This window comes from Schistocerca americana, chromosome 2, assembly GCF_021461395.2.
Source record: "Schistocerca americana isolate TAMUIC-IGC-003095 chromosome 2, iqSchAmer2.1, whole genome shotgun sequence".
In the NCBI taxonomy this organism is placed as follows: Eukaryota; Metazoa; Arthropoda; class Insecta; order Orthoptera; family Acrididae; genus Schistocerca; species Schistocerca americana.
Window position 1 is genome coordinate 930,050,751 of NC_060120.1, and position 27,754 is coordinate 930,078,504.

At 36.5% G+C, this 27,754-nt stretch overlaps 1 protein-coding gene across 1 annotated transcript in view; it reads right to left on the reverse strand.

The window, feature by feature from the left end:
* The window catches only part of LOC124595991 (leukocyte elastase inhibitor-like), a 130,362-nt gene extending 103,496 nt beyond the window's left edge, over nt 1-26,866 (reverse strand). The window contains exons 1-5 of the mRNA XM_047134938.1: nt 26,684-26,866; nt 26,362-26,471; nt 15,037-15,216; nt 8,943-9,150; nt 330-544 (exon numbers count right to left, since the gene is read on the reverse strand). Coding sequence (XP_046990894.1) covers nt 330-544; nt 8,943-9,150; nt 15,037-15,216; nt 26,362-26,471; nt 26,684-26,741 — 771 coding nt within the window. The 5' untranslated portion in view covers nt 26,742-26,866. The remainder of the gene's footprint in view (nt 1-329; nt 545-8,942; nt 9,151-15,036; nt 15,217-26,361; nt 26,472-26,683) is intronic.
* Between the last annotated feature and the right edge of the window lie 888 nt (nt 26,867-27,754).

Below are 27,754 nucleotides of genomic sequence, written 5' to 3' on the forward strand. Positions count from 1 at the left end.
CATGTAAATTCAAGTGGCCCACCAGAGGTGGTGTCATCAAATGTGTTCTCCATTTGGTTTCCTAAAAACTGAACAAGAGAGCAATACAAAAACTGGATATGGGATGGTAGTACAAAGGCTGAGCAGTCTCATGTGCTAACCTTTATCTTATGGTAAGAACTGACTAGTTGTATCCGATAATTAACCCTGAAATGGCACAATGTATATTTTTTTCTTAATGATTTCTCACCACAATCTACTCTGCAGCACCCTTACAAGCTTTTCAGACCATTTCTGACTACCCTGTAGTCAATTATTACACCTGATTTGAAACTACCAGATAAACTTGCCTCATACTGTAATTCAAGAACATCACTGTCTATTTCATCAAGTTGACTATAGCCTAGACGTTTTTTCATATACATCATAGGAACATCTTTCTTCTGAGTTCGAGTAGTATAAAATGGCTCAATTGATGTCTGCTTCTTATTGAAAGGAATTTTCCATGGTGCTTTGAAATATATTGCATTTATAAGTATTAATTTTGTGAAAGGAGAGATACTGTCTGAAACAGAAAAAAAATAATTATTTATAAGTATTTGTAATTGATATAAACAGAAGAATTAATTATACTTAAATTGAACTGTTAAAATATTTTGACCACCAGAATGGTAACTCTTCCAACTTTCATACCTTTTAATTCATTCTCTTCAATAAACACAGAGTTTGACACAGTATACTCAATGGCATTCTAAATCGGAGAGAGGGGGAGGGGCAGGGGAGGAAAACAGAGAGAGAGAGAGAGAGAGAGAGAGAGAGAGAGAGAGAGAGAGAGAGAGAGAGTAAATTATGCCATTTAAAAGCTAACATTGGTCAGTGCAGTGACCATACAAATTACTCGCATGAACTTTCTGTAGCACAACCAAGAAGCCCAGAGACAACAGTGACCATGTGTTTGCATTTTTTTTCTGAATCTGCCAAAGGGCTTTGCCCAACAGTTTATAATATCTAACAGTTTTCTTTCAATGTTCCTGGCTGTCACACAATGCCTCCTCTATGTGGTGAGTAGCAATCCATTCTATTTCATTTCGCACTGTTATTATTCTGTCCAAGAACTTCCATTTTTTAATTATTTATTTTGTTTTACATAGTAACTGCTATTCTCTTTATACATGTGTAGCAAAACCAACCTAAATTAATGTCAGTTTGTGCTGCCACGGCAGATAAATCGCATATGGGATAAAACATCTTTCCACTGCAAACTATTTAGTAATTTCTTATCTAATTAACAAAGTAATGGCTATAAATCATACAGAGGTGTTTCTCCCACAATGTAAGTATCACATGCTGTTAGTCATTTGCAGTTGAGTGAAAGAGAAGTAACCTGCATAATGTTAATTATTCAGTAACAACTAGCGTTAAATAGTCTGTCTGTGCTAATTGAATATCATCACACTGGGCAAGTGTGGAAACAGCTCTAGAGTAGTGAGATATGGTTGAAAGTGTGAAAGTTGCCTACACTTTAATGTGGGAAGTGACTTTCTTGCAATGAGAGGTGGCTATAGTTTGGCAATACAGGATGATTTCACCTCAAATCGTACAGGTCATGTCAACTCATGGTCATGAATTTTTCAGAAAAAAATATATATTAGACCTCTATATCATGATTGTTAATAAATAAAGTATTTCCATTTTATCTTAATTTTTGTAAATGACAGAGCCCTTTGAAAAATGTATATTTTGTAAATAACTTTTACAACAGAGAACAAAAACAAAACACATAACTAATAAACCGAAAGTATTGGAGACCTGGTAGATGTTTAGCGTTAAAGCTCCCTTTTAGTGTGTTTAAGTTCATTTTACACTTGCGGCCTTCCTTTAAATTACAAATTTTAGATGAAAATACAAAATTTATGTTAATTTTTCCACTTAAAAATTTTTTTTTCTAATTTGGAAAGTCACCGAACACAATTTTTTCTGTCATATTTTCAGATACTGCTGATGTAGTTATAAACAGTATCTTCTCTGCTGCAGCTATCTGTATTATGTGATTACTTATTACTAAAAATGTAAAAATTGCATTTTTACAAGTTTTTACAAATTACTGTATTTACTCAAAAAAAACCATCCGAAAACTTTTGACATTACACAAAATATTGTTTGGTTAATATGTTAGCAGTCAGTGCAAACACAGTGGACAATATTTTACTGTGTAAAGTGTTAAAAATCTTTCAACATTCTGCATATTTTGCAACACTGAATTTCCAGTGCAAAATATGCATGTTGGCAACACTTTCCAGTACTCTTCTTTTTGTAACAAACAAGTGAGACCTTGCACATAAACCACTCTGCATCAAGTTTTTGGTTTGGTCTTAACTTTTTGTTAGATACAGAGTCAGTGAAGAAATACAGTAGTGAAAGAGTGAGGTATGTGAACTATGAAAGAAGACACAGGAATGTGGTGTTTAAGAAAAGGGAGAAACACTTCACAGTTGTTGGAAATCTGTCAGAGGTATTGCAGAAATGTCTTGGTCCTCAAGTAATGTTACTAGCATCACATCCATTGTGCAGGTATTGCTAGACTCACCACAAGAAGAAATTGTGACAACTCACCTGAACGATCACCATACCTCGAATGTGAAACTGAAGAAGACAGTGCAGTTGTTTATATTCCTGGGTGTGAAGTCGTTGATGCATTGGATGTTAGCATTTCTGCTGTAGCCCCTACTATATCCCCCCTTATATGTCCAGGAAAGATAAGAAGCACAAGAAGTAAACAGTATGTAAAAAGAAAAGTGGAAGAAATTGAAACTAGTTTTACACAAGCAACATCTTCAAAACTTTGTGAAGTGTATAATGTAGATGCACTTGGTGCAGAGCCCGAAGATAGTGATACATACCTGAAATGTGATGTGTGGTTCCGAAACCTAAATACTGCTATCTCAGTAGCCACTAATACTGAAAAAGTACAGTTACTGACACTGATTCCAGGTAGCTACTCTAAGCAGCAGATACAGAAATACATACCTAGTCCCCTGCATTATTTGATTTCAAATGCTTGCAAAATAAAGAATGAGAGCACTATTTGGGCATGTCCATATACTTATTGTGGGCATCTGTTGCAAGATGATATGCTTATTGTTGCTCTGGAATATTACTTAAGTGATGACAAAGATTGCATCAGGCAAAGTCCTAAACAGGCTGGCGTTATCTCTGTTAGTGAAAAAAAGACACGTGACAAGATCAATAAGAGAAGCACATCTCCTAATGAGAAAGGAGAACTCAAATTTAAAAATTGGTCTCTCTAAATTTTTACTCCTTATGACCAAAATGCGTAAAATGCCAGCCAGTGAAGGAAATATGCACATGTATTTCCTGCACTAATTTCAAACTTGTTTGTTCCACCATAAGCAGTGTCACAGGAAAGAAGTACACAGAGATGGACCTGATGCTTTTGTGTGTAAGTCAAGAGGTCAAGAGCCACAAGATAAGACATACCGTATTTACTCAAATCTAAGCCACACTTTTTTCCCGGTTTTTGTAATAAAAAAAACTGCCTGCGGCTTAGAATCGAGTGCAAAGTAAGCGGAAGCTCTGAAAAATGTTGGTAGGTGCCATCACAACTAATTTCTGCCGCTGAATATATGTAGCACCACACAGGCATGCTTTGCAGGCACAAAGATAAATACTGGCACCAAAACTTCTGCATCAGTAAATGAATTAAGAGAAAAGGTAGAAGAATGTAAACATTATGCCATGTATTCTTCCGCATTTGCTGCTATCTCATTTACAGAATGCCTAATGAACTACAAAACTAGAGTGAGACAACAGCAAATGCGGAAGAATATACATATCATGTCATGTTAATATTCGTGTTATTCTTATGCTGAATAGTGATTCAGTCAGAAATGAAGCACGGCAACTGACTAGATTTTTAAATCTAAGATGACTAATTTCTGTGCAGAATGTAATGTACTAAAGAGGCGTCTGCAAAGGTTTTCAAGCGGAGAAAAATTTTCGCTAAACTCTTGTTAAGAACATCTTCTATCATACGCAGTCTATTATTTGGTTCTTGTTGATCATTATCAAAGAAAGCAGCAGTGTAAGTAATAACAAATAGCAGTCTCTTGCCATTGTTTTGCTACTGAGACAATTCCTCTCATTTCTTTTATTGTAAGCAGCAGTAGTGCGCACAAAAGCAAGCCATGCCGCGAGCTGCGACAGGTCGTAAACACTCATTATCTGAATGTGACAAACAATGAATGACAGTACAATAATGCATTTTCAGCTTAGAGTGACATAAACACCTATAACAAAGAGAACGGCACTTATCAGATCAAAGCAAAATAAGCAATCGATTCAAACCAGACGAAGCACGTGAAAAAGTAAGGGTACCCGTACAATTAAGGACAGAGCGCCTGACACATAGCAATGGCTACTTGGTAAAGCTTAACTGTTAAGCTTACAACTTGAACCAAACTACTGTAGCTGTATCTTCATCCATTTGACCTAAATTGTGTCTCTTATTACAATGGACCAACTTTATTTCGATTTGGAAGTGCGGTCTAAAACTTTTATCTCCCCTTGAATTTCGAGTCTCAAATTTCAGATGAGGCTTAGATTCGAGTGTGGCTTATATTCGAGGAAATACGGTAGGTTGCAGGAGAGTGCAATGTGTCCTGGTGCTGAAGTGACGACTGTTGAAGCATTACATCTTCACGATACTGACAATGACGTAACCTATGCATTGTGGGAGGGAGGAGAGTTGGCAAAGAAGACAGTAGAGCCAGAGAAGTTTGTTACAAAGGTTAGGCATTGAGTCCTGAAAGGAACAGCTCACCATCATATCAAGAGGCTTCAGAGACAGGCCATAGCAGAAGTAAAATCAGCTACATCCCAGAACACTGACACGTTAGTTCCTTATTTTGACTCTGCTGAGAACTGCTCTGTTGCTTTGCAAAATGAAATTCAAAGTTACCACTGGTACACATCACAGGTAGCGATATTCACATGGCTGGCCGGGGTGTCCGAGCAGTTCTAGGCGCAACAGTCTGGAACCGCGCGACCGCTACGGTCGCAGGTTTGAATCCTGCCTCGGGCATGGATGTGTGTGATGTCCTTAGGTTAGTTAGGTTTACGTAGTTCTAAGTTCTAGGGGACTGATGACCTTAGAAGTTAAGTCCCATAGTGCTCAGAGCCATTTGAACCATTTTTGATATTCACATGTGTTGCTCACTTCCTTGGAACATCACAATGTTTTGCTGTTGTAAGTGATGATCTCATCCAGGACAGTGCACACACATGGTATGCTGCGGCATGATAATTGATGAGATAGCATCTAGAGGCCACACATTTCCTAAACATGTGTATGTGACTGATGGTGCAGCATCTCATTTTAAAAATTCCTTTCAGATTTATGAGCTTGATCAATACTGTAGTACAGGAATTAAGACAGAAAATGGGTATTTTCAGATGGAAAAAGTACGTGTGATGGAGTAGGAGGTCTCTGTAAACATCTTGTAACAAGATTTAATCTCCAGCATAAAGCTGTTGATGCTATAAGAGATGCTACTGGATTCGTATGCACCATACCAACGATATTGACAAACATAAAACTCTTAATTCTAAATGAAAGTACATTAAAGAAATTCCATTTAAAAATGAAAGAACAGTGATCTGCTATGAAGCCTGTGGTAGAAATTGAATCAAGTCACTATTGGGCTGCATCCTGGAGTAGCACATACATTGCAAGAACTGTTCCCCACAAAATGCAGCCTGTTACTATGTGTGAAATGCAGAGACCACAGTATACATTAGAAGACTTTGTAGTGAGCCACTTCATATCTTTTGTGTATGGCAGTCAGTGCTGGGTGGGACAGATAATAAGTGTGTCTCATGAGCTGCAAGATATAACCGTTGCCTTTATGATGTCTCATTGTCCTGTTAATCCTTTCAAATGACTGTCACCAAAAAATTAGTGTGCAGTTCCCCAAAAAATCAGTGTGCATTTCCCATTTCCCAAGTACTGCTCTTGTCAGATCATCCTTGTCTGTATGAAAATTTGTCTTTGCTATACAACTATACAAGAAGCAGATGAAAAATAAAAGATCACTAACAGTGCAGTGTTGGTTGTTATATTGTAGGCAGATTTAATTCCTGGAAAGTCATCAAGAAGTAAAATCACGACAGAAGACAATAATAATTTATGAATAATACCATAAAAATGAACAATGGGCATAAATATTCTATATTTCATTTTCATTATAAAATGCTTTCAAATAAAATAATGTTGTAAAGTAATTATTCCAATTCAGAAATACCAGTTTTGCAAGACATTTACTTAAAATCAGCGATCAGTTTAAATATTTAAGTGTCGATGATATTTTGACGTTGAGAGGTCTACCTAAAAAATTTCCCACATTTTGTACGGACAAGTATTGCACACTCTGAGTGTTCAGTCCTAACTAATGTACCATGAAATTTTTAGAACACTTAGGATGGGTATTTTGGAGAAAATAATTTCTAAATAGAAAAATTCAGATTAATTTATCTTTATGTACAAATACTTTGACAGTTTAAGAATTTCATGTGTTAATGTCATAACTGACAGTCAGCAGTCCTTTCACTTTATAATTTCTCAAGTCTCAAGACAGTCAACATCCTGTGACTATTCAAATTTTCAAAACATGTAATTTTGAAATTTGCAAAAAGTTACAAACATCCATAGTTTACTTATATATATATATATATATATATATATATATATATATATATATATATATATATATATATATATATATGAGGTGTGTATGTATTAATCATGTCTCACAGTATTGGGAACAATTAGAAAGGTCATTAGCATTTTAACAAATAGTCAGAAAATCAAAATATTGTAGTTCTGGAGAGGTAACCTGTTGAATTTCAACATACATTTTTTTTCCTGCAAACTTTGAAATAACGGTGTGACACATTCACTCTTGACCTGTATGATTTGAGATGAAATAGCCCTACAGTAGTTGTGCTTATTACATCTTGGTTATTGAGAAGGAGGAGCTGATATTTAAACTCTTAGCTCATCTGGCAACAGCACTGGAACAACTGAGAGCTGCAGCTGGCAGTAATAATAATAGGTAGAGGTATATGGCTGAAATGTGTTAAAGCTACCAAATCAAGCAATATATGCTGCAAGCTGCTAGCTTTGACCTAGTCATTTCTGGGGGCTTCAGTGCTCTAAAGACTGTGGGCAAAGTGTAAAGGCAAACCAAGGCATTCAAGAGGGGGGAATAAAAGTGCAAGCTAAGTCAAAGTGTTAAAAAGCCAGGAATGTCCTCCTGCAAGAGTGTAGTTCAAGAGGGTGATGTTAGAACTAGTACAGAATGGCACTCCGTTATCTTCAGTAATGAGAGTAAGTTCCAGCTGTACGTGAGTGATGGACACAAATGTGCATGTTGGTGAGCTGCCAATTCCAGAGCGCATTTTCCCACGACATACAGGTTGCATCCCAGGCTGTGTGTGTGTGTGTGTGTGTGTGTGTGTGTGTGTGTGTGTGTGTAGAGATGCATAAGGAAAACCAGTATTATAAGTGAAATGGAAAGAAATTAAACATGTAGGTTCACAGAGTAAAATGTAGCAGTGCACAGCGATTCAGGGCTGCAGGGAAGCTGAGGGCCTATTGGAGTTAGGATATCAGGGAATGATGCCACCTCTGCACTCACTCACTCCCTAATCCAGTGAGATGCATGCAGGCTCTAGATTTTACTGTAATACCCATTCCCTTAAAAACATAAATCTTTGTCAATAGCTGTTGTATTGTCAGCCTGCATTCAAGGTGGGGCATTTCTAATTTCAGTTTATGACATAGGTCAGTTAGGGTGATGGATTCTTTGAGTATAGGAAGTACCACCAACGGTGCTCCTCTGAGATAGCCCCTCTTGCTGCAAGGGATTCATGTGCAAATTTGGTGCAACCAATACGTATACAGCATATGACAACTATTGCTTTTAGAAAGGCCAGGAACAAATTTCACCACCCTTTTACTTCTGTTTTCCTTCATTCCAAGTTTGTTGGTATGTGCAGTATTTTGCCACTCTGTGTCCCATACCCAAAATACATAGTGTCTGAGACGTGAGCGAATCTTTGGAGGAGATTGGAGGATGGAGATGGAGAGGGAGAGAGAGGACAAAACCTAGTGCCAGGATAGCCTAGTCCTAGCACCAACAGGGTAAGTGAGGATAACATTCCCATCCAGATGGGCATATCACTATCAACAGTGGCACATGCTCTCAATCCATGAGACACTGCAGACAGGTTTCGAACTCAACCCAAGACACTGGTACAAAGTCTCATGATCAGGATCAGTACACTACTAACTCTTCTCCCTTTACTGGCCAAACACTGGTGTCTTCCATCAATAGAATTTGAATCGACTACTTCTAGTAAAGTATGTGTTAGCAATCTAAGCTAGCGAGTCAAGGAACTGCAATATAGAAAAATATTAAGTCATGTGATGTTAGGGGAAAGATTGATAAATGAACCTGGTACCCAACTTTAACACAGCTTGCTGATGTAGCAATGTCATGCTAAATTCTTCATTAACATACAAATTACACACATCTCAACTTAAAAAAAAAAAAACATGTTAGATGTTTAAGGGGCATCTAGTTTCAGTAATTTCGGAGGTTTTGAGGCAGAAGTATGAACAAAGAGCTAAGAACTTTGGTAGGTCATAAGGTTAAATAGTAGATGACATATCCCTACTGAACATCCTAATGTTTTCACTGTCTCATGATAAATGCAATGTGACATCGCCTCACAGTTGTATGAAGTAACAAAGAGATGAGATTATGTCTTCTCTGGACACAAATTAAGAAAAACATGTGAACATTAACACATCTATTTAAAAATAAAAAGACTCACTGTTACAAAAGTCTACATGCCTCAAAATTCAGTATGAAAAACATTACCTTCTGAAACCATGTTCTTTATCTTTCCATTTGTAGCTTGTTCCACCCATTTGTTTATCACACTTGCTGCTGTTTCTGCTTGAGAAAAATCAGTGTTCTGTGCAACGGAAGACAATGATTCACCAGCCAACTTGAACTCATTCTTCACTTCAAAATGTTTTTGAATAAACATGCCACTGGCAGACTCAAGAGTCACATTGTCTGCACTCTGAAAAATGAACAACAGACAAATAGGTGGGCTTTTTGCAGCTTTTGAAGACAATTTCTGGAAAAAAAGTGGATATATATGCAAAAACTACATCATTACTGATGCTTTGCTCTTATTTGCTTGGCACTTCCTCTCACAGTTCCTGCACTCCACATGCATTTTCTCACTTGCGTAATTTCTAACATACCATTTTAATTATATTATTATGAGTTTGCTTAAACAAATCACTAGAGATAATCACTACTTCCTCAATTTATTGTCAAATTATAGTTAGGGGTAAGAATCAAATCACCAAACTCATTGTAAAGAAAGTTAATGTACAGTCCTCTAATGGTGTTCTGCTCAAAGATAGCTAGTACAAGTACTACATTAAATTAAGTTATTGATAAGACTTTGCTAATCCTTAACAAAACAGTAGCCTTCCAACCTGATCTTGACCCCTGGCTACACTACATAGCAGTATGTAATCACATCTAAGATTCTGTATTCCCATTTGTTGACTTCCTCAACTCTCAACCAAACTGTCACTTTCCAACCTAACTTAACCTTGACCTCAGGAAAGGAGTTCCATCCCATGCCCAAACTAATAAACACCACAAGCAACTCACTATACTCTATCCACACTTGAAATTCAGAGTCTTACAGTTCCACATGCGCTCTCTCTCTCTCTCTCTCTCTCTCTCTCTCTCTCTCTCTCTCTACCTACCTACCTGTCTGTCTCAACCTGCTGCATTTCTCCACAATGAAGATGGTTATGTACATTTCAAATACCTGAACTTAATTTGCTTATTTGAGTGTTGATGAGACAGAAGCCAACATGCAATACAAGGTGTCATCTAAATGTAATGGGAATTTAATTCTGCGGGCTTTATATAGCCAACTTTCGAAACTTTGTTATGTTGTTGGTGCATGTGTTCTTGATGTATGTTTGCATTTTCAGTTGAATATTCATTTTATTATAGACAGTCAAAAACATTTTGTGTGTTTTCAAGCACTTGGTGAATTTTTACTTTCAAAAAAGATGGATAAAAGAATTTGCATTAAATTTTGCTTGAAAAATGGAATAAACTGCAGCACCACATTCAAAATGTGGACTGTGGCTTTTGGCAAATCTACTAGGATTAAGAGAAGAGATTACAAGTGGGAGAAACATTTCAAAGAGGGTCAAGAAGACACTGAAGATGAAAACTGCCCCAGAAGCCCTAGCACATCAGTTACTGACAACAATGTGGATGAAGTAAAGAAAATGGTTCTGGAAAATTGACGAATCACCAACAGAGAGGTTTCCGATGATATAGGCATATCCCTGGTTCATGCCAAGTAATTTTTTTCGGCTGTTTTGGGTATGAAATGCGCAACAGTAGAGTTAGTTCCGAAACTGTTGAATTTTGACCAAAAATGACACTGTGTAGAAGTCACTCAGGAACTGCCGAATGAAGTTTACAACCATCCAGAACTTCTAAAGAAGACTATAACAAGTGCCAAACATGGGTATATGGGCATGACATCAAAACCAAGGCTCAATCATCCCAATGGTAACTGCCTGAAGGGACAAGACTGGAAAAAAAAAATCTGTCAAGTTTGATCCCATGTGCAGGTTCTCCTCAGTTTTTCTCAATTACAATGGGGTAATGCATCATGAGTTCCTGACTTATAGCGATACAGTCAATAAGGAATACTACCTGGAAGTTATGCACCATTTGTGAGTGCCAATCAGAAGAGAACCCAGAATTGTGGCAAAACAACTTTTTGAAATTGCATCACAATAATGTTTGTGCCTCAAATCTCAATGCTTGTTCGTAATTTTTTGGCAAAAAAATATCAAACTGTTGTGTTTTCTCAGCCATTGTTTTCACTTGGCATGGCCCCCCTGCAACTTCTTTCTACTCCCCGAGGCTGAAGAGAACCATGAAAGAATATCATTTTACCACCTTTGATGAGATAAAAACAGAATCGCTGATGGAGCTGAACACCATAACGAAAAGTGAGTTCCTGATGATGATGATGATGATGATGATGATGATGTCAGCTCCATTAATGTTGACTTGGTGAAAATATTTCTTCTCTTAGCAACACATTATAAGGGCATCACTATTCACAATATTTCCACCATATTATTCTGCATGAAGGTCATTTTCATTAAAAATTGTGGACTGTGTAAATTTCAAAATAACACCAAGCTTTACTGCTCTCAGACCTTTATTCATAACTCAAGCTGACATACATTAATAGTAGTTGTTAGATGTACAATTTAAGTATATAAAACAATTTATCAATAAAGATGGCTTTCATCTCTGATAATAGAGATCAAGGGCAACTATCATTACGGATGTCCAGCTTTGGTTTGCTCTCCACAGTAACCTTCTCAGCAGCAGCATAGAAACAGTTACTGATACTTATTTCTATATTCAACTATCTTTCGTAACAACTGAGAGAACCAAACTAAATTGTTTACCTAATAATGGTGATCAAATGACAACTATGAACCATCCTCACCAATGTTGTTTAGCTAAGAAGGGAAAAAATACAGTTTCCTAAAACCATAAATGTGAACTGAGTCACACTAATAAGAGACAATTATCTAGATGAACTGTGGAAAGAATTTTACCAAGACAATACAGCAGACAATAAATTGAACTATATTCCTAGAATATTCTTTTAACCCAGTTATCCTTTAAATTGGTTTAGTGCCAATTACAGTGGAGTCTGAGAGAATGAATGGCAAACATCTGGTCTCTATGTATCTTGTACCACTAAGAGAACTTTATTTAATGCACATTACTAGCTTTAATCAAGACATAAAGGAACATTACAAGTTATATTGCTTATTTCTTTGTTGAGTCAGCAAAAAGCAAATACTGTACTCCACAAGTCAAAAATTTCAAATTCCAAGAACAAAGCAAAGACAACTGTGAACATTATTTGGACTGAAAATAATAAACTAGGTAAGGCAACTGGGCTTCAACACAATGATGACAATGTCTGCCAGATACACAGCATTAAATTCAACACTAAATTCAATGAACTCTTCCTATCACTAACTGAAAATGCATGAGAAAAATGGATCATTGGGAGGATGGTGTAATGAAAATTTTTTGTACAATCGATAACCAAACATCTTGCATAGGCCTCTTCAGGGACTTTCTGATTCTTATACTTAAGTGGCAGTAGTACTTTATGAGTAACAATATGAATGAATTTAGGATAAACTGTGTAATTCACAAACAATTATTGGAAATAAAAATGAATTCCATATCAGAAAGGAAATTTATATACTGGTGCAAGAAACTCTTCAACAGGTTGTCAGCAAACATACAGCAAAAAACTGAAAATTTCCAGATATTAAAAAATAAACAGAAACAATACTTATTGGTCAGTTGTTCTTTGGTTTATCTTAAGCACATTAATTCCAGTCAAGACAATACTAGGCTGCAACTCGCCACATGGAGGTAAACTACTTCCAGATGTACTTTTAAATATGTCTGTCACTCAATGCCTCCTGGTGAGTAACTATCTATCCTATTTCATACTGTTGTTATTCCATCACAGATTTTCCATTGTTTAATCAAAACTTATGTTTGACACTATCAGTATATAGACACCTGACAGTGTTGTGTAGAGTTATTAAAAAGCTTAGTTTGAAGTATTAAATAAAAGCAGTAGTTTTTTTTTTTACATTGTAATTACTCATATGCTTCTACATGTCACCTAGAAGTAATTCTGACAATTATAAATTTCAATAGCTTGGCACTGGTCATAACTGGCTGTCAGTATGCTTTACAAAAGTAGCTTTCAGTGGCTACTTCAGCCAATTAATTTATAAATTAACTAGTTCCATATCCCTGAAGGTTCTCTTTCATAGTGGGATTTATGGTACATCATGTGTGAACAAATGAATGCTGCTCCTGGTACTTCACACTGTTAAAGGTCTGTAGTTTCAGCTTATTGTGGATCCTGAGCACACAATGTATGGGTAAATGATCGTATATAAAATTTCTTCAAGTCTCTGAATTGGGGTCAACACATATTTACTTACTAGCCTTTTCCCCGCATTTTTACTTGTGTATTCATTCAAAACATATATTGCCCACATCTACTCCTCCCCCCTCTCTGTGCCCACCTTTTCTTCCTCTCCCGTCATTCTGTCCCTCTCATCCTCCCACCTCCTCCACCCCCTTCCCCCCTGTCCATCACCCCCCCCCCCCCCCCCCCATCTCTCTCTGTTCATCACCACTTCCTACTCCCCCCCTTTCTGTCAGTCTATCTCCTCCTCCCCCCTCTCTCACTACTCATCTGCTTTCTCCTATCTCTGCTCAGCCATGTCCATATGCATATGGATCCCCTGAAAGGCAAGTTCATACTACCCAAACCACAAGCAAGGTGTGACAAAGTTGTGAACATATGGATGGAAATGCCTCAATGTTGATTGCCAATAAAACAGACCACTGCTATTCCCATACTACTTGCCTGCCATGCAGGGCAACCTACATGACAGGGAAAAACTGTTTTTTGCTCACATCGGCACTTCTATGGGAGCTAGGAAGTTCTATTCCCCAAAATGCTGATTCTCATGGGACAAGTAGTATTCATACCAAGTTCAGTGAAATTAACCCAGTGGTTTGGGAGGACATGCTGGACATAAACACATACATTCTGTTTTATACATACTGATTTATCTTTCAACCAGACAGTACAAGGATGACCAGGAAACTTATCAAGAAGCCCAGTTCAGGAAGCTCTGTACTTGTACTGCCTTGAAGACTAATGTGTTAGCTTATTTTGGATACTTTCACTCTTGTGTTTCATAGCATTATCTTCAGGGGTCACTATAGCTAAACCAAATTATATATTCATTGAGCAAAGGCTAGCAATAATACATTGGTAAGCAGATAACCAAATGATCACTAATTTAGTCCATGATGTAATTTTTTGCTGACAAAAGCAATTTTGTTTGGCTCAATCACATGGTGGAAGTCTTTCAATTGGTCATCAATTTGGCAGAGAGAAAGACAAAGAGAGAGAGAGAGAGAGAGAGAGAGAGAGAGAGAGAGAGAGAGAGAGAGAGAGAGAGAGAGAGAGAGAGAGTGTGTGTGTGTCACATACCCCAGTTATCCAACTGGGGCACGTGGGCCTGCAATTTAACATGGAATTCAAACCACATGTCATTTCTGGTGATTCCTCACGTTGTTGAAAAGTGAAGATCAGATTAAAACACAGACTGAAAAATCTGTTGTCTGACCAGGATTCAATCCTGAGACCTCTCGGATGCCAGTAATTTACTGCTACAGCACAAGGCCTGACTGCTGACTTTATTCATTAATGTTTCAAATATGATTCTATGCAACCACATACCAAAGGCACAAAAATAATTTTCATATCCATTACAGGAGACAAATTAATGTGAATGAACTGAACTTAACTGAAAATGCTCCCATACTGAGCCTTCTCTAATCCCAGTCCACAGATGACCACTGGAAGCAATGATGACATCACATTTGCTGGCTTCACCAACTCACAATCAAATTGTTGCCTATGAAGCAAATTTATACCTCACGCAACAAATCTGTCTCTCACAACCTAAATTACAAAAAATTACACACAATAAGTGCTCTGCTAGTATTTCTGTTTGTGGACACATGACATCACAAACCACATCCTCTCAGGTCATAGTTGATGTCAAGAAATGGAGAATTCAATTGTTTTGCCTAGATCTCTGGTCAGATTGCTTTTTTCCTTTTGTTTTGTTTTGTTATAAATGTTTGAAACCAGTTACACAGTGCAGCAAAAATTACACACTTACCTCAACATTTTATTACCCATTATGAAAAAATGGGTTTGCAGGTATACAGGGCACTCACTAATAGCTCAATTTTCCACATATCTTACCTTCAGGACTTTGAGTAGGGAAAGGGCACTAGACATCACAGACTTTGGATCATTTGTTTTGTTGATGACACTAGCAATTTGTCTAGCTGTACTTCCTTTAGCTCCAATATAAGTGAGTGCCAGCACAATTTCCAAGCTGGCTGGAGAAGTAACAAGATTTCCATTTACATCTGCCAGTTTCTGGAAGTGAAAACATGGATTACAATTAGATTTAGGTTTAATTTATTATAAATGCAGTTCTTACCACAAAGGCATGTTGCTGATGAAGGTTGCATTCTTTCATGTGCAGTTACTACCTCCACTGCAGTTTGCGATACTTTCTGGCAGGGAAATTACTTTTTGCTACACTGCTTACAAGTTGAATGTAATGTACAAGATTATAGCCCCCCCCCCCCTCCTAGCTTAAAATATGCCTCAATAAATGTATTGCACAGTCTTACAGTTCAAATTTATTTGGGATTACTTTTAATCAAATGGATTAATCAGTGCATCAAAAATTCTGTAGAACAATGGTCAAATGATTGAGCTGCACTAAAAATCTGGAATAAATGTCAAGAAATATTCTTTAATAGATTCCACAGTTTATTTTGTGATGTGTGTAAGGTTTATTATAGCTTAAACACAAACATGTGAAATGTTCTCACACTCTCCTTGCTAAAATGAACATCCTTGACACATACCCATACGGCTATTGGTCCCCATCACGAACACAACAGAAACATACCACAGGGACCCCAAGATTTTTATTTATTTATGGATGGTTAATAGTGATGTATTGTTAAATATGACGGAAAAATTTGAAGCTGCAGCCATATGTTGTCAAAAGAGATACTAAAGTAGCTTCAGTATACCACCCTCAAAATCACAACTCCAACTTGTTTGTGGAGCTGCTAGAGAAACATACTCTTTCTACTTAAACACAAAGATTAAAGACGATTAATATTTGGTGATATCACTATAGACATTAGGTTGAAGTATAGAAGTATTAGCCATTTGCTAAATACATGAAGATCCCTTAGCTTCTGCTGAATAAATTACAAAATCTCAAGGCAGGCAGCACACCTAATAATGTAATATTTAATTTTCACCTTTTAAAACAATGTGATATGGACAGAATAGACATTTCTGATAAAGGACTGGCTCAGGAAAACTGTTAACAGTAAAATACTTCCATTGAACATTGAAGAATTATAAGATCAGTTAATGACTCACAGTTAAACTAGCTGATAATTTAATTTTTTTTGTCTGCTCTTGAAGCAAGTTATCCTAGAGGCCACAGTATGAGAAAACACCCAAGCGCAGTTGCTGCACTAAACCGCAATGTCTAAAAAGTTGGTGCACCCTGCATCTAAGTAGAATAAAAATCACGAGTTCAAAGGATAATAATACTCACAAGGAAACGTGTGTCAAAACTCTAAAGGTCTGAAATCAAGGCACCAAAGTCACTAAGCTAATGATTATATATTGAACTCGGTGAATAATTTAAAAGCAGCATGAGAAATTATTAACATAGAAATAAACTGTGGAGACGAAGTGTACCAGATAAATTTATTTGGTTAAAGCCAAAGTCCAGACAGATGACAATCAAGACAAATACGAGTAGAATAAAAGAAACTTCATGTGCAGTAAATAGGAGTAAAGCTAAGGGCAGTATCAACTTAAGTCATCAAAATATCAGGGGAATAAAAAATAAAGTAGATGAGTTATTATTGTGTTTAGATGATCTCAAAAATAAGAATGAGATTGATATACTCTGTCTGCCTGAACACCAAGTAACTGTGGGCATGGATAGTACCAGTATAAATGGGTATAATTTAGCATCTTACACTTTTAGATCTAGGATGGGTAAAGGAGAAGTTGCCATTTTCATAAAACAAGGGTATAAATGCAAAACTGTAGAAGCAAGCAAATTTTGTGTTGATCAGCACTTTGAGGTTTGTGCATGTGAACTTCAGCTAGATGATATTAGCAACAATATACAGGTCCTCATTAGGAGACTGGGAACTATTCATAAAAAAAGTTTGACTCCCTATTATGCTGTCTGTCAGACAAAAAGAAGAAGTTATTAATCTGTGGTAATTTCAATGTGAACTTTCTAAATAATTCTGAGAGGAAAAGTGAACTGGAAGTGTTATTAACAACATATAACTTAGAATAGAATCAGTGATCAATTTCCCTACATGTATAGCTCAAGACAGCAGCACACTAATAGATAATGTATTTGTACAGAAAGAGGATGTAAAACAAACACATGCTTTCCCTGTGGTAAATGGATTGTCAGACCGTGATGCAAAACTGATTAACTTACAAAACCTAACAGGGTGTACAGTTTGGAAACCATTACGTAAAAGTGTAAGGTTGCTCAGCCCCGTATCGATAGAGCACTTCAAAGAAAGCTTAAGAAATGTTAACTGGGGAGATGTATATAATGACCCAAATACTAACGATAAATGCAACATATTTCTTGATAAATTTATATCCCTTTTTGAACATTGTTTCTCAAAGAAAATTACTGAATGTAACACTACACACTTTTCAAAGAAACCGTGGATTACTACAGGTATAAAAGTGTCTTCAGAAAGAAAAAGAAAACTTTATGAGACAGCAAGAACTAGTAAAGATCCAGAGGTAGTTTTACACTATAGAAATTATTGTAACATGCTGAGAAAATTTGTAAGGAAATCAAGAAATATGTATATTAGAGAAGAAATTAACAACTCTGGCAATAAAATAAAATCAATATGGATTGCTGTTAGAAGGGAGACACGAAAAGTAACCACTGAGGTAGGTAGTATTACTATTAAGGAGAACACGACCATCCTAACCAACAGTACACAAGTAGCTGATCTATTTAACAACCATTTCTTAAGAGTAGGAGAAAAAATTGGTGAGAACAGTTCAAAAGAAAAAGCCAGGCAGTACATGGAAGAGTCTGTTTTGAACAAAAATTAGTCAGATTAAGTTTCACCTAACAACCTCTTGTGAAATAAGTAAAATTATTAAATCTTTGAAAAATAAATGTTTTGTTGGAGTGAATGATAGCTCAATAAGATATTAAAACAATGTGGAGCAATTGCAACTGATGATGTGAGTCACATATGTAATGCATCACTAATTCAAGGTATTTTCCCAGACAGGTTAAAGTACGCCATTGTCAGGCCACTCTACAAAAAGGGGGACACCACAGATGTCAATAATTATTGGCCAGTATCCTTGCTTACAGCATTTTCAAAAATCTTCGAGAAAGTAATGTACTCAAGAGTGGTTAGCCATCTCAACAGTAATGGGGTACTTAGTAAATCAGAGTTCAGATTTAAGAAATGCTGTGCTACTGAGACAGCAATATACAATTTCACTGTCTATATAATAGAGTCTTTAAATAGTAAAATGTCACCAATAGGAATTTTCTGTGACTTGTCCAAGGCATTTGATTGTGTGAACCATGGCATTATGTTACAGAAATTACAGTTCTGTGGTACAAATGGAATAGCATATGAGTGGTTTAAGTCGTACCTACAAAACAGGAAGCAAAAAGTTTCCTTATATGGGTCAAGTGATTTAAATAAGTTTGATACTGGGGTGAAATTAAATTAGGTGTTCCACAGGGTTCAGTCATGGGTCCCCTTCTGTTCTTGATATATGTGAACGACCTCCCGCCTATCTGAAACAGGAAGCTGAACTGGCACTGTTTGCTGATTATACAAGCATCATTATTAACCCAGTAAAAGAAACTCCAATTGAAAATGATACAAATAAGGTCTTTGGAAAAGTCATTAATTGGTTTTCTGCAAATAGGCTTGCTCTAAATTTTGAAAAACCACAGTACTTCCAATTTTCTGCTGCAAAAAGTACAGTTCCTTCAATAAATATAACACATCAACAGAAGTCAGTAGATAGGGTAGAGCATACTAAGATTTTGGGTGTACACATAGATGAGAAACTTAATTGGAAAATTCATATTATGGATCTTCTAAAGCGACTATATTCAGCAACTTTTGCAATCAGAATAATGGAGAATGTGGTCAATGAATCAATTGCTAAGTTCAGTAATTGCAGAGGAGAAGATTGCTATGATCTTTCACATTGTAATGCCACTGACTAAAATAACCAATAAAATCTTAAGGTAATTATCCAGAATGTTTGAAAATATCTGTCATCAAAGCAGTTTATAAGACAGGATGTTGGGAATTGGTGAACAAAATATTTGTTCCATTGGCAGTGAGTTTATGTGTACAGATCTCTCTGCTTGTTGTATATATTCTTAGATATATACAGCAGATTTTCTGTGATATATGTCTTATTGTACTATGCCTTTGTATAGTGCTGGGAACACATTAAATAAAGTAAAATATATGTTCCTAACAGCGTCCCTCCATCAACAATATTTTACAGTGCAAATATATGATCCAACAGGTTATGGACCCATGAAGATGGTACTGAATAAGTTAAATTAGTGAACAGTGGAAAACTACATACTGCTCAGTTTATAATTTACAGTAATTATATTGTAACTGAAGTGCAAAATGGCTAAGCAGAGGACAAATGTAAGAATCTAGAGGCTTATCTCGCTAGGGGTAAGATAGATACAGCCTACAGGAAAATTAAAGAGATCTTCAGAGAAAAGAGAAACACTTTTATGAATATCAAAAGCTCAGGTGGAAGCCCAGTTCTAAGCAAAGAAGGGAAAGCAGAAAGGTGGAAGGAGTATATAGAGGGTCTATACAAGGGCGATGTGCTTGAGGACAATATTATGGAAATGGAAGAGGATATAGATGAGGATGAAATGGGAGATATAATACTGCGTGAAGAGTTTGACAGAGCACTGAAAGGCCTGAGTCGGAACAACGCCCCAGGAGTAGACAACATTCCATTAGAACTACTGACAGCCTTGGGAGAGCCAGTCCTGACAAAACTCTACCATTTGGCGAGCAAGACGTATGAAACAGGCGAAATACCCTCAGACTTCAAGAAGAATATAATAATTGCAATCCCAAAGAAAGCAGGTGTTGACAAATGTGAAAATTACTGAAATATCAGTTTAATAAGTCACGGCTGCAAAATACTAATGCGAATTCTTTACAGACGAATGGAAAAAGTAGTAGAATCTGACTTCGGGGAAGATCAGTTTGGATTCCGTAGAAATGTTGGAACACGTGAGGCAATACTGACCTCACGACTTATCTTAGAAACTACATTAAGGAAAGGCAAACCCACATTTCTAGCATTTGTAGACTTAGAGAAAGCTTTTGACAATGTTGACTGGAACATGCTCTTTCAAATTCTGAAGGTGTCAGGGGCAAAACACAGGGAGCGAAAGGCTATTTACCATTTGTACAGAAAGAAGATGGCAGTTATAAGAGGTGAGGGACATGAAATGGAAGCAGTGGTTGGCAAGGGAGTGAGACAGGGTTGTAGTCTCTCCCTGATGTTATTCAATCTGTATATTGAGCAAACAGTGAAGGAAACAAAAGAAAAATTCGGAGTAGGTATTAAAATCCATGGAGAAGAAATAAAAACTTTGAGGTTCGCCGATGACATTGTAATTCTGTCAGAGACAGCAAAGGAAGAGCAGTTGAATGGAATGGATAGTGTCTTGAAAGGAGGGTATAAGATGAACATCAACAAAAATAAAACGAGGATAATGGAATGTAGTCGAATTAAGTTGGGTGATGATGAGGGAATTAGATTAGGAAATGAGACACTTAAAGTAGTAAAGGAGTTTTGCTATTTGGGGAGCAAAATAACTGATGATGGTCGAAGTAGAGAGGATATAAAATGTAGACTGGCAATGGCAAGGAAAGCGTTTCTGAAGAAGAGAAATTTGTTAACATCAAGTATAGGTTTAAGTGTCAGGAAGTCATTTCTGAAAGTATTCGTATGGAGTGTAGCCATGTATGGAAGTGAAACATGGACGATAAATAGTTCAGACAGGAGGAGAATAGAAGCTTTTGAAATGTGGTGCTACGAAGAATGCTGAAGATTAGCTGGGTAGATCACATAACTAATGAGGAAGCATTGAATAGGATTGGGGAGAAGAGAAGTTTGTGGCACAACTTGACTAGAAGAAGGGATCGGTTGGTAGGACATGTGTTGAGGCATCAAGGGATCACCAATTTAGTATTGGAGGGCAGCATGGAGGGTAAAAATCGTAGAGAGAGACCAAGAGATGAATACACTACGCAGATTCAGAAGGATGTAGGCTGCAGTATGTACTGGGAGATGAAGAAGCTTGCACAGGATAGAGTAGCATGGAGAGCTGCATCAAACCATTCTCAGGACTGAAGACCACAACAACAACAACAACAACAACAACATATTGTAACTGCGCAAATGGGTTCTGTCCTGATACCAAAGATCGAGAAGCTCATAGGTCGAGAGAATTATGCAACTTGGAAGTTTTTAATAGAAGCATATCTACTACTGGACAACCTTTGGGATGTCACTGATGAAACCTTAAAGTTCATGGATACAGATTTCCAGAACAAAGACTAAGGCAAATTCAAATTAATTCATCTAGTTGATCCAGTAAATTATGTCCATATAGAAAAGACCAGCATAGCAAAGGAAGTATGGGACAACCTAAGAAGAGCTTTTGAAGATGGAGGTGTAACTAGGAAGTGGCTTTGCTAAGAGAACTTATTGCCACCCATTTAGATGAATGTAAAAATGTTGACTACATAAACAAAGTCGTATTCACTTCAAATCGTATAAAGAATATCAGATTTGACATTGCTGAAGAATAGATTGGTAGTGTTACTAGACGGACTACCTAATAAGTAATCCCCCATGATAATGGGCTTAGAGAGTTCAGGGATACTAATTACACATGACAGTGTTAGAGTCAAGATCTTGAAAGATGTTAAGAATGTACAAGAATATCCTATTGATAATAAGGAAATGGCTTTATATTCAAAATACAAAAAGAATAAATGTGTTTGATGCTATACATGCCGAGACATGGGACATTTTGCATCACAGTGCATGAAAAATAGGTCAAGTTTCAAAAGGTCTAGAAAGGAATGCAAGCAATAAAGGTGTGGCACTTGCTGCTTATTATTCTTATGGTAAAACTGAAAGCAACAGTACAGAATAGTTCCTGGATTCTGGAGTTTCCATTTATATTTCCAAAGACCAATCAGTTTTACATGTTTCTCCAAGAACAAACACTGGTGTTTCAACAGTGGACGGTTCTCTGTTAACAATGTTAACTGCTTGGCAAGACAAACTTTAATTTGAATGTTAAAGGAGACTCACAGGATATTGTAGTACATAATTTACATCATGTGAAGAACATTGCTACAAATTTGCTTGCATTGAGATAGTGAATATGGGTAACAACGTAATTTTTGATTTAAATGGTGCAGAAAAAATTGATCAGAGTGGCAGTGTGATAGCCATAGCAGGTAAAGATGGGGTAATAGCTTAGATGTTCTTCAAGTTGGAAATATTTATCCAGTATATTCAGCCAAAAGTTCTTTTATGACTTCAAAGACTCAGTCATCTCAAAAGAAAATGTTTGGTCTTGTTAAAAGGTAAGGCAACAGGGGTACAGGAAAGTAATAGTTGTAACTTACCTTGTGAAATTAGTATACAAGGAAAGCAAGCCAGATTACTATTTAAACTAAGTAAAAATATATCTACTGAAATTTTGCAACTAGCTGACATATGCAGACATTTGTGGACCTATGGAAGAAGAATCTACAGGGAGCAGTTGTTATTTCCTTACCATTATTGATTATTTAAGATATACCCATGTTTATTTCCTTAAAACAAGGGCAAAGTATGTGAAATATATGCTAGTTTTCATGCCATTGTTGAAAGATATATTGGGAAGAAGATAAATGTTATCAGATCAGACCATGGCACTGAATATGTCAAACAATTTCAGCAAAAACTGAGTGAATTTGGAATCCGGCCTCAAACTACAGTTTGCTATGATTCTGCTTAAAAAGGAGTGACAGAACAATTGCAGAGAAAGCAAGGAGCATGTTAAAGGATGCAAAATTACCAAAATGTCACTGGGCAGAAGCAGTATCAATGACAAAAAGAGTATCTAAATAACAGATCGCCTACCGAAGCTGTACCAAACAAGATTCCATATGAAGTTTGGACCTGATCTTGATCATCTAAGAATTTTTGATTGTAAGGCCTTGGAACAAGTTCCCAAACAACTTGTAAGAAAATGGGACTCTGAATCTGAAAAATATATTTTAACTGAATACTGTGAAGATTACAAAGGTTGTGTGTTGATAAATCCTAAACAAATAGGGTAATAAGTTAGCAGAGATGTATAATCTGGTGGAAAGAAAACAAATTGTGAAAAAGTACATGTAAACAGAAGACTATATCCAAGAACATGTACGGGTACCAGTACATACAAAAACTAAAGGACCTAAAGAAGTTGTTTAGGAACAGTTAGACGTGTTTACTGAAAATGAAATGGATAATGAGATATAGAAAACTCCAGCAGCAGGAGACATAAATTTTTAGTATTCACCATTTACAATAAAACCTACGTTGTATCCAAACTGTGAGATTTCTGCGGCCACTCAAACATTCAATAATGAACCTCTTACAATTGAAGAAGCTTTCACCAGCTTGAATGCAGATAGCTGGAGGAAAGGTACAAAAAAAGAATTACAGTCTTTTTTCCAAGAATGATAAGGCTCCTCTCAGATAGAAGGTGTAGACTACAAAGAAACATTTGCACCTGCAGTGATAGATGATTCTTTAAGATCTCTCTTGTTCCTCGCAGTAAAAGAAAATTTATTGATCCACCACATGGACATGAAGACTGCATATCTCAATGGACAATTGGAGAAAGAAAGTTTTGTGATCCCACCCAAGGAAGCCAAGAACACTCTTCAAAAAATGAATAAAATTTGGTATCTGACAGGGAGCATGTATGGACAAAAATAGAGTGGATACGGTATGAATCAGTAAATGTAAAGCATTAACAAGGCTGCAAATGAGTCAGTCAGCAGCTAATCCTGGTATATATCACAGAATAAATGACAACAGAACTATAATTTTGGCTAAATGGGTTGATAGTTATTTTTATTTTGACAAAAAGTGAAAGTTCAATTTATGGTTCAAGAAACAACTTTAATCAGAAGTTGATCTGCTTGATGTTGGTCAAGTGAAGCAGAATTTGGGTATGAAGTTACAAAAGTGACAATTAGAATTGCCAACAGACCAATCAATGTACATAAAGAGAATACTAGAAAAAAATTGGCATGAATAATTGCAAGTCAGTTGCCACACCTATGGAACAGGATGTGCAATTGTCAGGGGCAGAAGAAGCTGAAATGTGTAAAAAGGAAGTAGCTACCTTATCTGGAGACAGTGGGAAGTATTTCATATTTACCTTACACTCCCACACCAGGCATTGCCTTTGCTACTAACGCTGTGAGCAAATTTTCCAAAGACATAGAATTAAACATTGGGCTGCAGTTATGAGAATATTTAGATATTTAAAAGGAACTGTTAATTACAAATTACGATACTGTACACCAAGAAATGGAAATCTGGAATGTTACAGTGATACAGACTGGGGCAATCAGCTGTATAACAGACATTCTACTACAGGTAGAACTATAATAGGTGAAATTGAGCCACATATGATTATTGAGCCAGCCGACGAGTTTTGTGTCAACATGGGAGCAATCAAGATAGCTCAGACCCAAATAACACGTGTGTAATCCAAGCATATTGACATTAGGCACCATTTTATTAGTCACCACATAAAACAGAAGGATATTACTAGAAACTATTTATGTACAGTGGAAATGCTTGTTGATTTATTGATCAAGCCTCTTAGAATAGACAAATTCCAGGAATTGGTAAAACTTTATGTTTTAACAACATAATGGTTCAAGCAAAGTGTTTTGAGATGATGTTAAACATTATTGTGAACACACAAATAGTTGTTCAGAGAGAGATGCTGGGATTTGGTGAACAAAATGTTTGTTGTGTTGTCAGTGAGTTTACGTGTATAGATTAAAATATGTGTTCCTAAGTAGTGTTTCTCCATAAGTATTATTTTGCTGTGCAAATATACAATCCAACACAGGAGATATAGCATCTCCAAATAACTATCAACTTTTATCACTTGTAGCTATAATACTGAAAATAGAAGAATACTGCACGCATAAACATGTAAGTCAGTATTTTGTATCTAATGATATACCTAGCTCCTTATAGTATGGTTTCAGATCCAGTCTTTCTAGAATGCATTGTGGTTAATGCAGTCTACAACTACCTTCTCTTTGTTAAAGAAAAGCTAAGTAAGTCTGACCAAAGGAGGACTGTTCATGACCATTACTTGAGGAGGGGACATACAATTAATGTGCCATATGCTAGGTTGGTGACTACCCATACCAGTCAAAACTATCTTGGTTTTGTCTACTTCATAAAATTACCTGAAAATGCCTGTACAGTGCCAATAAATAAATTAACAACTGGCCTTGTGAAATGCATGACAATAGAGTTTTACTATGCTATAGGGTTCCATGAGTTTGTGACAAAATCACCCACATCTCTTATGAGGACTGAACAATAAATAAACAACAGGCTTTATTTTGTAAACATATATGTTACACTATATGACTGTTTCGTTACTGTCTCATGTACCTTTTGTCATTTATTTGCTTAATTAATTCTTTGTCATTCACTTAACTGTATAGTACATTTATATTTTCACTGCTTTATTAATTATTTTTCCATTTACTTAATTATGCAACGTATTTTTATTATTATTATTTTATTTAACTTCGACAACACTCACTGCATGTAAAGATGCTCAAAGATAAGCAACGGATTTATTTTTGTGTAAAAGGAGAGTATGAAGACATGAGCAACAAACATTCCTTTCTCATAACAGAAGCACTTGGATAAAGTTTTATTTTAAGCCTCTTTGGTGTGCAATTTACATTGTATAAGAAACTGTGCAATACATCAATGAACCCACTAACATATCCTGTAGCTGCCTACACGCAAAGGGCTCCAATTGGTCAATAATAATAACGGAAGGGTTTCTTTTTTACTGACAGTGCAAAAACTCTTACATTCTTTTGACAGCAAGCCAAATTTTGCCTTGGGCTGGAAAACATTCCAATACACATTTCTGGGTTCCTGACATGTTTTGAACAACGTCTTTAAAACAAAATTACGTCTCCTGTAATAACCTGTTGCATCGATTTTTCTATGTACACACTAAATGGAATGATGGAAGATGGAATGTGATCGGTAATTTCCTATATATCTACGTATTCACTTTTCCATAAATCAACATTACACACTGTGCAAATAAAAGATCACACGTACCTTATACAAATCGAGTGAAAACTTAATGTTCCCTTTGTTTCCTTCGTTACCGTTAGTGGCTATTGACGAACCGCTTACTTCATTAACGACGACTACAAAAACCAACAGACCTACAAAGTACGTAATAATGAGTTAATTGACGCTGGCTTCAGCTGCATATTGTTTCTACAAGTAAACATAAACGGTACTACAAAAGTAATTCACTATCGCCGCGTAAGGGATCTGTTGTTTCTCGCCATATACACAAATACAACATAATGTGCGATACATAGCAGTATATTTGTAACATTTGTCGCTTATTTCTGCCGCGTAATTGACATACCGAAATAAAAACGACCTGTCCAACAGACAGACCAGATATCTGAAATACACGAGTGCATGCCGTTGGATGTCACTTGTCTGCGAGCATTTACTTTTCGAATTGAGCGGAACGAACCCGACGGAGTTAGCCAAACAGCGCTGATGACACTCGGGTAAACAGTAGCATGCAGATTACTAAACAGCATCCAATCTACTCAGGCAGCGGATGTCATTGGCTCTCCGAGCCAGGTGAGGCCAAACGGGAAACGAGGGAAATTTGAAAAGTTTATGTCCCTTGAAATCTATACTTACACGTTGGGCTAGAGAGTGCTATAGCACTGTGACTCAAGGAATCGTTCTACGCTGCGAACTAGCAGCGACTGACGAGCAAGTTGTTAACGTATGGCGAAGACCACGAGATTCAATAGAAACTGTGTTTTACGTCTTCGCTGTGTCCGCCTTACCGAGGTCGTCCGGCGCCCTTGGCAGAACCGCCTTAGCTGCGCGTCGATTCCTCACCCCGTAGAATCAACTTCCTACATTTTTGTTCCGTAGAAAATTTTATATCTTTGTAAGTAGCTTTAATAAAAATGAACCATCATTGAAAAAATACTTAAATGATATATATTGATGAGAAATATTGCGCACAACAGGTTAAATGTATGCTTGTAATAAATAAATTAGAAATTGTATAAACTTTACAAAAACTGAAAGTATAGCAAAAACTATACCTCAAGGGACATATTTTGTTTGCCTCTTATAAATTATTAATAGAGCATAAATTATCACGGTAACTAGAAATAAAAGAGAGGGCTATATTAAGCATTGAGAAAATAAGCCTTCCCAGGAATTATGATTTTATTATAATTTAGTTTGCATTTCCCTGCTCTGAGTGAAGCAATTCACTGATTATGATATTGCAGTGTCAGTGTCATATTCTATCGACAAGGAGGCTACATTAGAGTATGCTTTCACTTATACTCGACCTTATGTAATTTTTTATCGTCTTTAAATTGCTGAAGCTCATTTCACAAGATTCTGCAGCCAGTGGCAGTGTCATAACTGTCCACAAAGCTATTTCGATGTTTGTCTA